We start from the raw sequence: 13,682 nt of genomic DNA, 5'->3' as shown, positions 1-13,682 counted from the left end.
ATAATATTTTGGCCTGAGCATACATAAAAATGGTCATTAGTATGATCCCAAATGAATGAATGGATGAAGAGGCCTTCAATTACCAAAAGAAGAAGAAACCGAACGTCCAACAAAATGCTGACCGCGATTTAAAAATCGATTTTATTTTCTTATTACCATATTGTTATTTGTTGGTGAATCGGCGTGAAATATGACGAACTCAATGCAAGGTATATATTCTCCATTGCCCCAATCGTTGAGTGACTCCGATTCAGATAAAGAGATCAGCATGGAACCAATTTGCGACAACTATCGGAAAAAAACCGCTCCAGTTTATCGACAAAACGGACATAGCATTCAAATCAAAGATGACATAATAAAAATAAAAAGAGGGGCCAGCAAAATGTCGACTACCCGAAAAGTCGCCTTTGTGTGTTCTATTATTTTGTGTTTCTTGCCAATTATTATATTTTTGTGGGTATTGCCCTGTTCGGAACTTCACACTTGCCCCGTCAAGATAAAGGATTGGACGTATCAGCAAGAAGATGTGGAGCTCGTCGGCGAAATTCACTTGGTGGATGGACTGTACAAGACAAATTTGAATTTAGCGATTCTCTATAAAGGGAGCTATCACTCGCCCAAGCTGTTGAAACACGGGGTTTTGTCATTTATTGGGACCACTGGAGCAGTGGCGTGGGACTTCCAACAGGAAACTGAACCGCACCAAATGAATTGCACTGTCATTGATGTAGATTCAAATGGAAATTTCGATTGTCTTGTGGTAGACGATAAGGGACTTAAGGCGATAGAAACCGTTTCAGGGCAAGCGCTGTGGCACGCCCATTCGGCAGAAGAGAAAAAGACTGTTAGAGATTTAAGCTTGCCAGTGGCAATTCCAGATTTGAATAATGATGGTGTAGATGAGCTACTCAGTGTATTTGAAAGGAAGAGTTTTTTAGTACTCTCTGGAAAAACCGGTAGAGCTTTGGCATATATTCAAGTGCCGGGATGTGTAGAAATTTCAAAGTTATTCTTAAATGTCCACCTTAGATACTTATGTAAGAATGGGACCCTGTACGAGGTAACCATTGACGCCATACAAAAGTTTATTGCGGACAGCCGTTTTAAAATAAGTCCCCATAAAATTAACTACGGAATTAATGAAAACGTGTATATGGCGGGCAATATGCGTTTAACGGTCACTAACGGCGAAGACTGCCCAAAGTGCCGTTCGATAATAACCCTTACAGACGAGAACAATAAGTTGGTGAAAAGCTGGCCATTTGACAATGCTTACATACTGGATCCAAAGTTTTTGTTTTTCGACTCAGCTAAGACCAAGTCGGATTCGTCGAAAGGCCGCGTTAATGGCTTCATAGTCAAAATTTGGCAGTGGTCTGAGCGTTACCGAAAACTGCGGCCCTCCGCTAGAATCCATAAACGCAACGTCCTGATGATAAACGTGAACGAAACGTATTTTGTCAGGGAAATCTCAGAACGCGTCGCTTTGGTCATGCTCAACGACACCAACAACATAATCAACGTCAGTTATACAGAAATAAGTCAGATCTGTGACGGCAACTCCGACAACTGTCAACCTAGTTATGCAAACCAGAAAGACAGTTTACTGATCGCGGACATCGATCGGGACGGCAGCAAAGAACTCGTGAGTTACTACAGCACGTACCTAAAGAAAAACGACGACTGGCGTCTGATTTCCTACTTAAAAGTTTTGAGGTTGGAAGAGGAACTGCCGAAACTGTATGGGGCCAAGAAGTGAGACCGTAATGCGCGGTGCTAGATATCCATATCAACCGAATTAGGTTCTGTTCTCAATTACCGACTCTCTATTTAGAAGGTTTGTCGCCACTTACGCGACTTCGGCTCTCTTCTCTACTAGGTATATGAACACTTCTCGTGATTAATTTTAAGTTGACTGAAAAGTACAAACTACTATGATTAAGTTTTCTTATGCGCACACGACTCACTTATGTCAGCCCATACGTTCCTAATTTTGGTCAGTGTTTCATAACGACCAAGCACCTTTTACTACGTTCAATGCTGACCTGATTGTATCGTGTTTCGTACAATTCTAGTCATTAGAATGTGATTTTGTTTAATCTAGATCCGATTCGTTTTATGTTCTATTGAAAAAACTATACCGAAACAATTCTCCAGAAGTTATTGTTTCGTTTGACATGCGATTATTTGATAAACTTCTTCACAGTCGTCCGCCAAGCTACTTTTGATAGTTCTGTCATCGGCTGTCAAACGTAAATTCTCTTTATTCTTCGTTTCATTACAAAATCGTCCGCCGAAAAACGAAACGTACGTTCTGGCATCTGTCATTTGGTGTTTGTGCGGTTAAACATCTTGACTCCCTTGGCAATATGGTAAAAGACAAAGTGGCCTGCGACTTCGAGTGACTCATTGACATTTAGCTTTTAATATTTTGTGATCTGAGCGTACCCTAACCAAAGTCTTAAGTGTGCTAGAATCTCTTGTATATCAGATAGACAAGGAAAATATAAAAATATTGCAACCCGTTTGGTAAACTTTCTGGGGATCCCGACGTTGGAATAAAACGCGCTTTCATTTTAAATGCACTGCTTAACATTAATATATTTTAAATAGGTATTTTTTATATTACACTGAAACATCTCTACACATATACAAATAATTTCTACAGTAAAGTTACAGGTTCTTCGAGAGAGATACGCGCGCGCCTCCGCAATACAATAAAAAATAACCTTAATTTTATCGATTTAGTTTTTTTTTATTTTGAAATCTCTTGTAAAATATTTACAATAAAAAATATCACATTTTCGTTTTGTCGCAGGTTAGCCATAATTGCACTTGAATCCATACACAAATTTACCCGGGCGACGCGTACGGCCCCAAAAAACCCGAAATCATCGAAAAGAAAAAAAATTCGCGCGACATTAAAAACACCCTGTTAGTTTTGTTTATACGGCGATGGGGGAGAAAACGATTTATTAATTACCAATTACAGCGAAGTAGAAAAGATACGAACAGAACCAAACCTACTAGACAAAAAAAATATATTAAAAAAAAGCCCGCCCCGCCCCCGCGACGCGCGGAAGGGGGGTTGTTAATCGTACAGAAACATCGTTGCTTCGCTTTAGGCCGTCGCGATTCTGTACCAAACTATATTTTCGGTTAAAAAAAAAAGATCAAACTAAACCATAACCTTTACTGTAAAAAATCCTAACTTAACATTACGAGACGTAGCGATATTTGTCATCATTTTGGACCGTCTTGACTTAACCTTACCAATTGAATAAGTCTTTAAAAACCTCTCAGCCTTGGATTATTGATTTTGCGGTTACATTAGCGAACTAAAAGCGACGATAGAGTGGTGAGGGGGAGAGGGGAGATAGGGAGAACGCAACATCGCACCCAAGAACTGTCGGTATAAAAAAATTATTGAAAGCGAATCGCTATAGATACGAAAACCAAGAGGGAGACATAAAAAAACAAATTATAAAATATTATACTCGCGCTTCCGCTCGGATCACAGTAGACGGGTTATTTGTTTTTACCCGCGGGGAAAGTAAAAAATAAAAACAAACGAGTGACGCGGAACGTTATAAACTAATCTTCCTCCGTAAAAATATTTACAAACAAAGAATATACACACGTGCTGCTACACCTTTATCAGTCTGACAAGCGTAGGGCGGCGCGCGAAATCACCCGCCGATTCGTTTTTGTTTCTTGCGCGCGCATCACACGCAGGCGCAACGTTCGACGAGGTACGCACGCAACAAACAAAACGCTTAAATTGACAAGAGACGCGCGTCGCGCTCGACTAATGGGCTTGCGTTGAATTCCAATGCGTCACGTGTCCGTTACGGCACCGACGTCGACCGACTGAACCTGAACAACACGCCATTGGGACTCCAAAATAAGAAGGCAACGATAAGAATCTGAATCACCGTGCAGTACATTATAACTTAAATCAATTGCAGTTTTTTTCAATTGCAATTTTTGTTTAAATTGTTGCTTAATAGTGTAAAAGAAAAAAAAAACAAAAAGGAAGAGTTAAACAAGCTTTGTTTTAGTGAAATTTGTTAATTTGAAGTCGGTAAGTGTGCTTTTTTTTCTACTTGCAAATAATTGACATTAAGTCTAACTGAATATCTAAGAAAACAATGAACATTCCAGGTGCATTATAGAAGAAGTTCTTAATCCAGTGCATATTATTTTGCACGGTAAAAGTGCGGAAAATATTCTGACAAGTGCTTTACAAGCAGCCCGTCAATGTAGTGAACTTTGACAAGTGACCACCAGGTGGCGTGTCGCTTACCTTGAAATCCCAATATTAGTGATGACGTAACATTGGCAATTTTGTTTGGTAATTGTCAGCGTTGCGGTTCCAAACAAACGGATTTTCGCCATATAATTTTTTACAGGTGTTTCAGTTTTTGTTGCGGTTCTCAATTATTAGTAAAAACTTTTAACGAAATTCGTGATTACTTGACAATAGTGTTACAATCCCAATTTTATCGAAAATTAAAATCTGAGATACTAATAATCAGTTTCGATAATAAATTTCCTGAAAGGTTATTGGGCCTATGAATGTTTGCAGGTTATATTTGGATTTTCATTAAAATACTCTTTTAACCCGTTTCATTTCCAATCTTAACATTTACAAAGAATAATTCTATAGTACACTATTGATAAATGAACACGAATTCCGTGCGTCTCAACTAATTAAAAAAACACACAAAACTCAAACAACCGACCAACCAAACTTGGCTATCTGACCTCACACTAATATAGCGTGCGTATTACTGTTGTCGAGCGTCGCGGGTCAAATTGACGACCTAATCTTAAAAAAAAGCACAGCGGATCACTGGCAACCCGATGACCTCTTCGGGTCTTATTTGTTTTTTTTTTAACCGGGCCGGCCAAGGAAAAAAAAGATCAGTATGTACAAGTAAACCATTATTGACAAACGAATAAAACTCACACCTGTTTATCGTCATCTGTCCAATAACGACGGAACAAACGAACTAACACTTTCCGAGACCTAAGGCATCTGTTTTTTTCGCTCGATACGCGAGACCAATAAAGTTGATGCAAATGAACAACCCGAACTAACGAATTTTCCGGCACCCGCTCGCCCCAGATATTTATGTTTTTTCCTCAAAACGCGAGACCAATGAAGTTGGTTCAAATGAACTACTCGAGATCACGTTTTTTTCCCACATAATTCACGAGGCAAACGGCGACAGTATAAACCAAGTACTCATTTTCTTGCATTCGCTGGTCCAGGATTTTTGATTTTGAAGCTGGTGCAAATGAACTATTCGGAGCTAACGCGTTTATCGTTCCCCCGATTTCCGCTGACACATGAAACGCCCTACAGAATGGTTAAAAAAGAGAAAAAGGACGGAAATACAGGTAGACATGACTAGGCCGGTTGGTTTAGTACTAAAACTTTTCCGTATCCGGTCGACCAATCATCGTCCGGACGAACGGAATCATTCACTATCACAGATAACGAAAACCATTTTACGCGGTTGCCAGCGACCCGCAGCGTTGCCGTACTTGTGGTAAATCTACGCGCCCGCTCCTACTACCTTAAATCACACGTCAAAAAATCACATATATCAAAGTTAACTTTTCTAATATACATATACACAGTGAACGCAATCTAAATAGCAAATGGGGGGAGAAAAAAAATTAACCGGAACAGTGGTTGTTGGGAGAGGGATGTGGAGCGGGGTGGTCGTTGTCGTCGTCGTCGTGTTCGCCTCCCCGTTCTAGCCGTCTACTGCGAAACGCGGCTGCGCGGTCCGGGCCGACGCCCCGCCCTACACCCTCACGACGTTCTTGTAGTGGTTCCTGTTGTAGTTTACGTTCCTGTAGAAGGGCGGCGCCATCGGGTAAGGGGGACCATCGCATCTGTACATGGGCCTATGATTCGGATTGAAGTTGAAGTTCATCTGCAACAACGGACGGAACATTGCTAGTAGCTGGGTCGTTTTTCCAAAGGACCAACCTTAACACGAACACAGCGGGAGGGTTATTATGGCGTCTGTTTCCCAAGCGTCGTAAACGCGACCCCGCAACCATATATTACATATACATGTTAATCGATCGTACCCCATTTTTCGCTAAAAATATTATCGCGCCATTTTAAAGTTTAGTTAGGCCTTTGTGACTAACCAATAGAGACCTGTTCACAAAAACAAGGACTAAATAACGGAATCTTGTGACGTATTACGGCCCCGCGTGTAGAATAAAAATTAGCCACTAGTACAACTTCCGCAATAATGCATGTGAGAAAATCAGAAATACACTTGTGACTAATTATTGCTGTCCCGAATTCTGTTTCCTATGGTACCCATGCTATGCTGGACCATCGCTTATTGGCCAAAATACAATGCACCGCAAATTTAACGCATATTTTGAAAAAAAATCGAAAGTAATTTTTAGATTGGAGACCGTCAATTTCTATTCAAACATAATTATTGTTTTTTTCAACCTTTTGACTAATGTGTGGTGTACCAAAGACAACAAAAATGTGATTTTTCAATCTTATAGCTTCAAACCCTGTTGTACTTGAAATGAAGATTCTGATTTCGTCTTTTTCAATTTGATTCAATGATTTAAGTCTATAGGTGGAGGTTGTAGGGCCCATCGAACCTATGTGCTGTGTCCGGGCAAACTGAAGACGTTGCCTTCGATGGTCTATGATAAATTGCAGCCCTGCTGAGAGTAATATCGTTTTCACGACTATCAAGAAATTTTTACTGACGAGAGAATTCCTGCACGACTTCGTAGTGTCCGCATTCGCAAAAATCGAACATGATTAATTGTTTTCACCCTGTTGCATTCTCCAGATCTTCTTTGGGTTCTGCCGGTCTCTCGATACCATTCGCAGATCGCGTTTAGATATGTCACACCTAAACGAAATGCGATTTGAACTTGCCGTATGCTTGTTTCCACAAGTGCTTTCGCCTGATAAGTTTCAAACACGACGATACAGGCATACAACACGAACTATTTCATGAGAAATTGCATTGCTAAGGACATAAAAAGACATCATTTTAAACCATTAATTTTTTGTAATGACATTTTTCCATTTTACAAAATATGCGTCAATTTTGCTGTCGAGTGTATTTGATGAAACTTTAGTTTAAAAGCCAACCAGTCAAACTAAAATTAACCGTGTTTCGTGTGGGCCACGGAACGCCACTGCAGCAGCACGCCTTCTGGTTTGCCGTTCTCAGTCGCCGTCAATGAGGCGCTCAAGTCAGACATGGAAGCTGATAACGCCATTAAAACGGTTTCTTAGATTTAATAATTTATCCCTCCCGAACCTGCCTTTTAATTAGAACTTTGAAGTGAAGAACTCTGTAAGAATGCAATTATAATTACCTATAATATCGCCGTCTCCCGACAAAACTTAACTATTTCTTAAAACTAACAAACGGCAACAGCCCTGACGTCAGATATGCGTCGCACACTGAAAAAAACACAATCGGTAAAATGATGGAGGGCGGAGGGTAGCGGCGGCGAGGCGAAACGCCACGCCCGCTAAGGATAACATGCAAAATACAATAGAGACCGCCACTAATACCACTGCCTACGGATGCAACATAAACGGAATAAGAAAGAACTACATCTACCGAACAGTTGACTAAGTTAATCTCGGCGCGCAGATACGAAGAATGGTGTCGTTGACCTGCGATCTTTAAGTACAGATTAGAAAAATGTTCGTTTCGTTATCTGGGACCGTTTGCGTGGTCAATGGAGACAATTTCGACTTCTGGATCCGTAAAGAAACAGGAACGAGAAGATAATTTAAAGAAATAAAGAACGGCTGTAACTACTTGCAAGCAAATGACGAGGCAGGGCGAATTTTACCACACTCTAATGGCAACTAGCGGATAGGGGCAACCCGTGTGACGTCAGCGCCTTACCCTCGACTAGTAGTGACAGTCGTAAATTAAAATTCGTCGTCGATGGTGTTGGTTTTCGATTGTAAACCTGCCCAACGTTGACCCATCCACAAGCAATTGATCCTTAAGCCTTGCAAGCATACCCAAATCGGCATTCTAGCATCAACAAACCAACAATACCGGGACACTCGAAGCGGGTAAACGAAAATTGTGGACGTTTTCGGCCATATTCGCGAAATCAATAGAAAGTATTTCATCCAACACTAAATTCTTTAAAAATTTTCGCTTACTATTTTAACTACTCTCTTGATGTAAAAATTATAAGTATTTTGGTTTTCAAACGCTTTTAACAAATCTCGGATGAGAATGAACGTGATTTATGATTTTTCTATAGGTACCCGATACGAGCGTTCAGCAGTTTATATAGTCCGTTGGATAACCAGAGGGCAACGAATCCTAGTTTCGGGATTTGCGAACAGAGGGCGCAGCTCGCGCTACTAACGCTAATTCTCTGGTACATATCGCGCACTCTCTCGGCATCAAATGGACTATATATAAATATATAGGCGCATAAACGCGTCGTACCTCTCTTGGTGACTGCTTCGTTCTGAGCGACGACGACGGCGTCGGGATGTAGCCCTGCTGATGGTTCCGGTACTTGACGCCCGATACGGGCGCCACGTATTCGAAACCCTTGAATCCGGGATGACGCGGCTGTTGCTGCGATTGGTTCAGTTGCTGCTTGGAACTGTGGTGGTTGCTCTTGCGGCCGATGCCCGCCCTCTGCTGGAGCGGCGGCGTACTTGCCGGGCTGGGCGAGGGACTGCCGTCGAGGGACGTCGCGGGCCTCGGCGATGTCGATGTCGACGACGACGCGGACGATGACTCCGACGACGTCCTCGAGGAGTTCTCCGAGGGGAAAGTTGCTAGGGTACAGTACGAACCTTCAGATTCGCCGAGTCTGAAATTAAAAAGTCAACGTGATATAGCTCATTATGACGACATGTATGTTGATGTAATATACTTGAGGTAATATTTTCTTAATTGACTAGTCAAAGTCAATCCAAATATTTTTAAATAACATCTTGAATAATAAGATACATTTTATAATCAATTATTATGCGTTTGTGATGTAGAGTTTAGCTATAACCCTTTTCAAAGAATAACAGAATACGATACTTAATAATTCGCGGAATCCCAATAAAAATATCCATTCCATTTAATTTAGTTCTAAGAACGGAGCGACGGCGACTTAAGGCAAAATATAAATAAATATTAATGAATACATATATATCTCATTGTATTTTTTAAATGCCAACAGCCCCACTCCACCCTCCCCCGGCAATTCGACCAATCACGAAATCTCATCCCCTTTTTTTATATACTGGCCTGCGCAAAACCGCAGGCAAATGATTGCCGTAACGTTTTGCTTATTTAATCAAATTTAATTGGCCCAAACGGGTCTCAATTAGCGCGCGTTGAATAACATCGTCTCCGCATATATGGTCGTTCGTAACGCCAATTTTTTTTCGCCTTTTTTGTCAGTAGCCAAGAGAATAATAAACTTCTATGTAGATAACGAGCTTATAATAAATTCCCACTCCAACTTAAATTAGTCATCTCATTAACAACAACTTTTAAAAGCTTATAGGCACACGTTTTTCATAACAAATAAATCTCCCATCTCCAAAAAGGCTTAACGCATTTTAATAAACTTGGAGTAGTTAAAAAGTGATGCAATTGTGGTACTTACCCCATTCGGTGGACTTTTCTGACATGATCAAAATAAAATAATAAATGCAATCATATAAGTTCTTTTATGTCGTCAAATGGTCAAATAAGAGCTCAACAACCCAGTGAAAACAGCATCTTAATTAAAACCTAAATTATCAATTAAAGAATTTAACGCTCAAAGTTAGATTTTGGGAAAACGTTCCACTTATTAATAACAATTACAAATATTATGAACTTCAAATTTATTTTTAAGATGCTAAATGATTTCTAAAATTCAATTAAAAAATTATTTGCGTGACATGCTTTGTTGATTTCAAATATAGAGTATATTCGTTTCATCACTAACTGGTTTTATTTACCATTGACGTATTGAAGTGACAAAATATGGAAAACCATTGAAAAAATTAATAATAGTTAATAAAAGTTTTATTTTGATTTTAAATATTTATTATTTGGTAAATTCGGGATAATTAGACACGAATTTAAAAAAATGTTCCCAAAATCAACTTTTTTTTTAACGTCCGTTATTTTGTTGATAGTTTAGGTTAGGATAAAGATATTAAGATGCAGTTTTCACTGGATTATCGGGCTTCGTTTCACGATCCGCACTATTTATCTTTCACATGGTTGCATTTATGTTTTTTCAGAAAATTAATTTTTGTGCGAACATATCAGAAAATTCCACCTGGCCGCAAGTGAAGCAATCACAAGTTTATTAACATTTTTAGAGATATGGATATTTATTCTGGAAAATGTTCGAATACCCACCGCCACTTTTAGTTCCAGAGATAGGGCAAACGGCATTAAACAAAAACTGTAACCACTAGAAATTTTTGTGGAAACCGAGTTTTAAAATTTAAGATAACAACTACGCCCTCTGGTAACCATTACAGAAACTCAAAAATAATTTCCCGCATTGTGTCTTGGCCGATTTAATCAATAATTTTTTTTTCAAATTTCTGGGACTGTCCGCTATCCTAACATCGTGCCTCGTTGCTCTTATTGGGATACCCTGTCAGTTTTGGTTAGTTGGTTTGGTTTGAAATGATAAGACATATTTGCAAGTATATTTCTAAAAAGAAATTTGAGTCCATTTATAATATAACCGTATAGATTATTTTGCAAAGCCTACACACTTCAAAATCACATCGTAATTTTCGCTCGGCCAGAGGACTATTCGAAAAACAATCGACCATTATAAAGGGAAATACAAATTTCACGGCCTTCGTGTCATTAATTGCGTATTTTGCAACAGACAAACAAAACGGCAACAAAAAAAAAACAAAAACGGATCAAAATCACATAAACCTGTGGACGAAAACGCGTATGTGGCAGCGTGAAACACGTAGTCGTTGCAATTCGAGCATTAGTCACGATCGAGGTTTTCGCCAATCTTTTATTTCGACATTGCCCGTTTTTTTTTCCTTTTGCCCCCGCCCCGGGCGTCATGGTCCCCATTAAAAATAACAAGCTCAGCAAATTGTAATATATACATAATTATTATTATACGTCGTTTCTTGCGATGCCTATTTGTTAGAAGGCCGATGACGTAGGAGGACTTAAAACGTTTGACGGGAAAAACCTTGACGTCGTCGTCGCGGTGTTGCCACGCCGTATTTTTGTTTTCAGTACACACAAATTACAAATCGCGGTATTGTCTTTATGACGAACGTAGTTGAAACAACGAACATTCTAAGCGCCGTCGATGATAATGATCAATTAAAACTTCCTTTCCCAATCGTTCAGATGAATAACCTACCAACCACTCACTACCTGTTCTTATATACATTCACACACATACATACAACTTAACCTTTCAAATTTTACAAATTACATTTGCGTGTCACATATAATTAATGCATATCTGGAAAATATTGTTCAAAGTATTATGCAGACGATTAAAAAAAAAACACATATGCCCCAGACAAGGGCGACAAGGCATCGACGGGTTCTAGATTTTTCGTATTTATTAATTTGTTTATCAAATTTAAATCAACTATGAAAATTGGGTAGCACCGTTTTTGCTTATTGCATTCGTAACGTTATTGAAACTTGTACGGTTAATATTAATTATTGTGTCACTTTTGAGTTGCGCAAGCAAATGTAGCGGCAACTTTTAATGGATTTTATTATACGCGCGGATAGAATTAGAATAATATCTTTTTTGAATATTGATATGACCGGTTCAAAGTACGTAAATACATGACAGGTGTTTTAAAATGTTTCCAGATAACAATTTAATTAATTTAATTGACATATATTGGGTTTTTGGGACATTTTTAAAATGTTAATTATATTAAAATTCGTTTTTTTTTAACATTTTACAACGCGAACGCGCAAAATTGGACTTTTTGTAGTGCCGACAAAACCGATAAAAAAAACAAATTGCATTTAAAAACAATAACATCGTCGACAATGGTTTTATTTATTTTTATATAATTTATCATTCATAAAAACTAAATTGTATGTTTCTACTTCACTATAACTTATTAAAACATCATGTAGGGCAAAGTAGAGGGGAAAAGAGGCCCGGGTAGAAGGCGAATCTTTCCGAACCACCTTCGCAAATGGAATGGCGCTACCTCCACCGAACTATTCAGATGGGCTGCCATTTAGAATCTCCAGTGGCTCCCTATTTATATCTTTCCGAAATTGTTTCTTATTTAAAGCAAGCCAATGAATAACGAAATTTCATTTTCATCAAGTCGTCGTAAACTTCAGGAGCGCTTCAGGGAAAAAATTATAACCAAAATGGGAATGACAAAAAACTGGAAATTGTTATAGACTATATAACCTTAATAGCGGTATTAGAAAGCCTGAAAAAATACACAGAAGTGTCGTCTGAAACCCAATTTGAATATGGAGTAAACTCTTAATTATTTAAAATGGCGATTTATCCAATTTCATCATCGTTAAGTATTGGCATAAATTTGCAAGAAAAAACGTTGAAACCGCATTTCGACATCTCCGTCCGTTTCGGAGTTATTAAGAAAGGACACTTACTTTTTAACACTCTTATTAAGATCGGTAGGCATTACAAAAACGATCATTAGGATAACTGTTATTTAATGTTTAATGTGGATTTGGGACCAGTAAACTATTCTTTTAATGTCGAAGCCCGGTATGTTGAGATATTGTAAGCACTTATTAACGCTGCACTCTTTTTTACCATTATAAATTAACAAATAAATTTTGAAACTCCCCCAGCAATCTTAGAAATCACATTTTACTCAGCAACTGCTTTTATAGAACCGATGCATCAAAACATTCTACTATAAACTGTTTAATCTCACCACATAATGAAATGATCTATAGCGAAGATTTGTTATTGGTATCTGGCGTCCAAAAAGAAAATGAAAGATTTGTCCTATTTTTTAAATAAAAATAGATTTGCAGTTTTACACAGTCGTACAGATTGATGGTTCACGTTTTATAAAATACTGAATTAAAATTTAAATTTTAAACGCGACCTACTTGATACTTTGCTGCGCGTTAGGGATGTCGGAAAAAATATTTAAAAAAGTTGTCCCGAATATTTAACCTACGCCATGGCAAAATTTGCACTTCTAGTTTTTTCGTCATTTTGTGCAAAACATAAAATTATTAAAAATTGTTTTTTTTTTATTTGATAAATTACTGTGCCATGGAAAGAAAAATCTCTACCAATATGGTCACTTTAATAGTAATACAAAGTAATTATTTTATTTTAAGAAAACAATAATTTTTAGTAGATTACTGATTAACTTTAAGAAAACAATTACAAAATAATTACAAATTACAAATTACAATTACAAATTACAAACATTATTTTTTTATCCCTTCCCAAAAATAAAAATCGATTGGTGTAATATCAGAGGACCTCGGAGGCCAGGGTTCAAAAAGTCTGTTTCTTCGTATCCAGCGGATAGGAGATTTTTGGTTTGACCATTGACGAACAATCCTAAACTTGTGAATCGATGCACCATCGAATTGGAAAAACTACACATCCTACATTGATAGGAAGATTTTCTATAGCATGCCATAATTCCCCATCTC

The 13,682-nt window shown here is 38.3% G+C and overlaps 2 protein-coding genes across 2 annotated transcripts in view; one reads left to right on the top strand and one right to left on the bottom strand.

Moving 5' to 3' along the window:
• Window positions 1-89: 89 nt before the first annotated feature.
• LOC132707196 (uncharacterized) lies at window positions 90-2,546 on the top strand. The gene has a single exon (XM_060678940.1). The coding sequence runs from the start codon at window positions 191-193 to the stop codon at window positions 1,757-1,759; it is 1,569 nt and encodes a 522-aa protein (XP_060534923.1). The 5' UTR covers window positions 90-190; the 3' UTR covers window positions 1,760-2,546.
• Window positions 2,547-2,569: 23 nt separating this feature from the next.
• Window positions 2,570-13,682, bottom strand: part of LOC132707197 (protein BTG1-like) — a 62,489-nt gene continuing 51,376 nt past the window's right edge. The window contains exons 4-5 of the mRNA XM_060678941.1: window positions 8,499-8,874; window positions 2,570-5,951 (exon numbers count right to left, since the gene is read on the bottom strand). Coding sequence (XP_060534924.1) covers window positions 5,820-5,951; window positions 8,499-8,874 — 508 coding nt within the window. The 3' untranslated portion in view covers window positions 2,570-5,819. The remainder of the gene's footprint in view (window positions 5,952-8,498; window positions 8,875-13,682) is intronic.

This window comes from Cylas formicarius, unplaced genomic scaffold, assembly GCF_029955315.1.
Source record: "Cylas formicarius isolate icCylForm1 unplaced genomic scaffold, icCylForm1.1 PGA_scaffold_9__14_contigs__length_23061073, whole genome shotgun sequence".
NCBI classification, from domain to species: Eukaryota; Metazoa; Arthropoda; class Insecta; order Coleoptera; family Brentidae; genus Cylas; species Cylas formicarius.
This window is presented reverse-complemented; position numbering and strand designations above follow the sequence as displayed.

Excerpts from the sequence above, each read along its gene's own strand:
- LOC132707196 (XM_060678940.1), top strand. The coding sequence starts at position 191 with ATGACGAACTCAATGCAAGGTATATATTCTCCATTGCCCCAATCGTTG.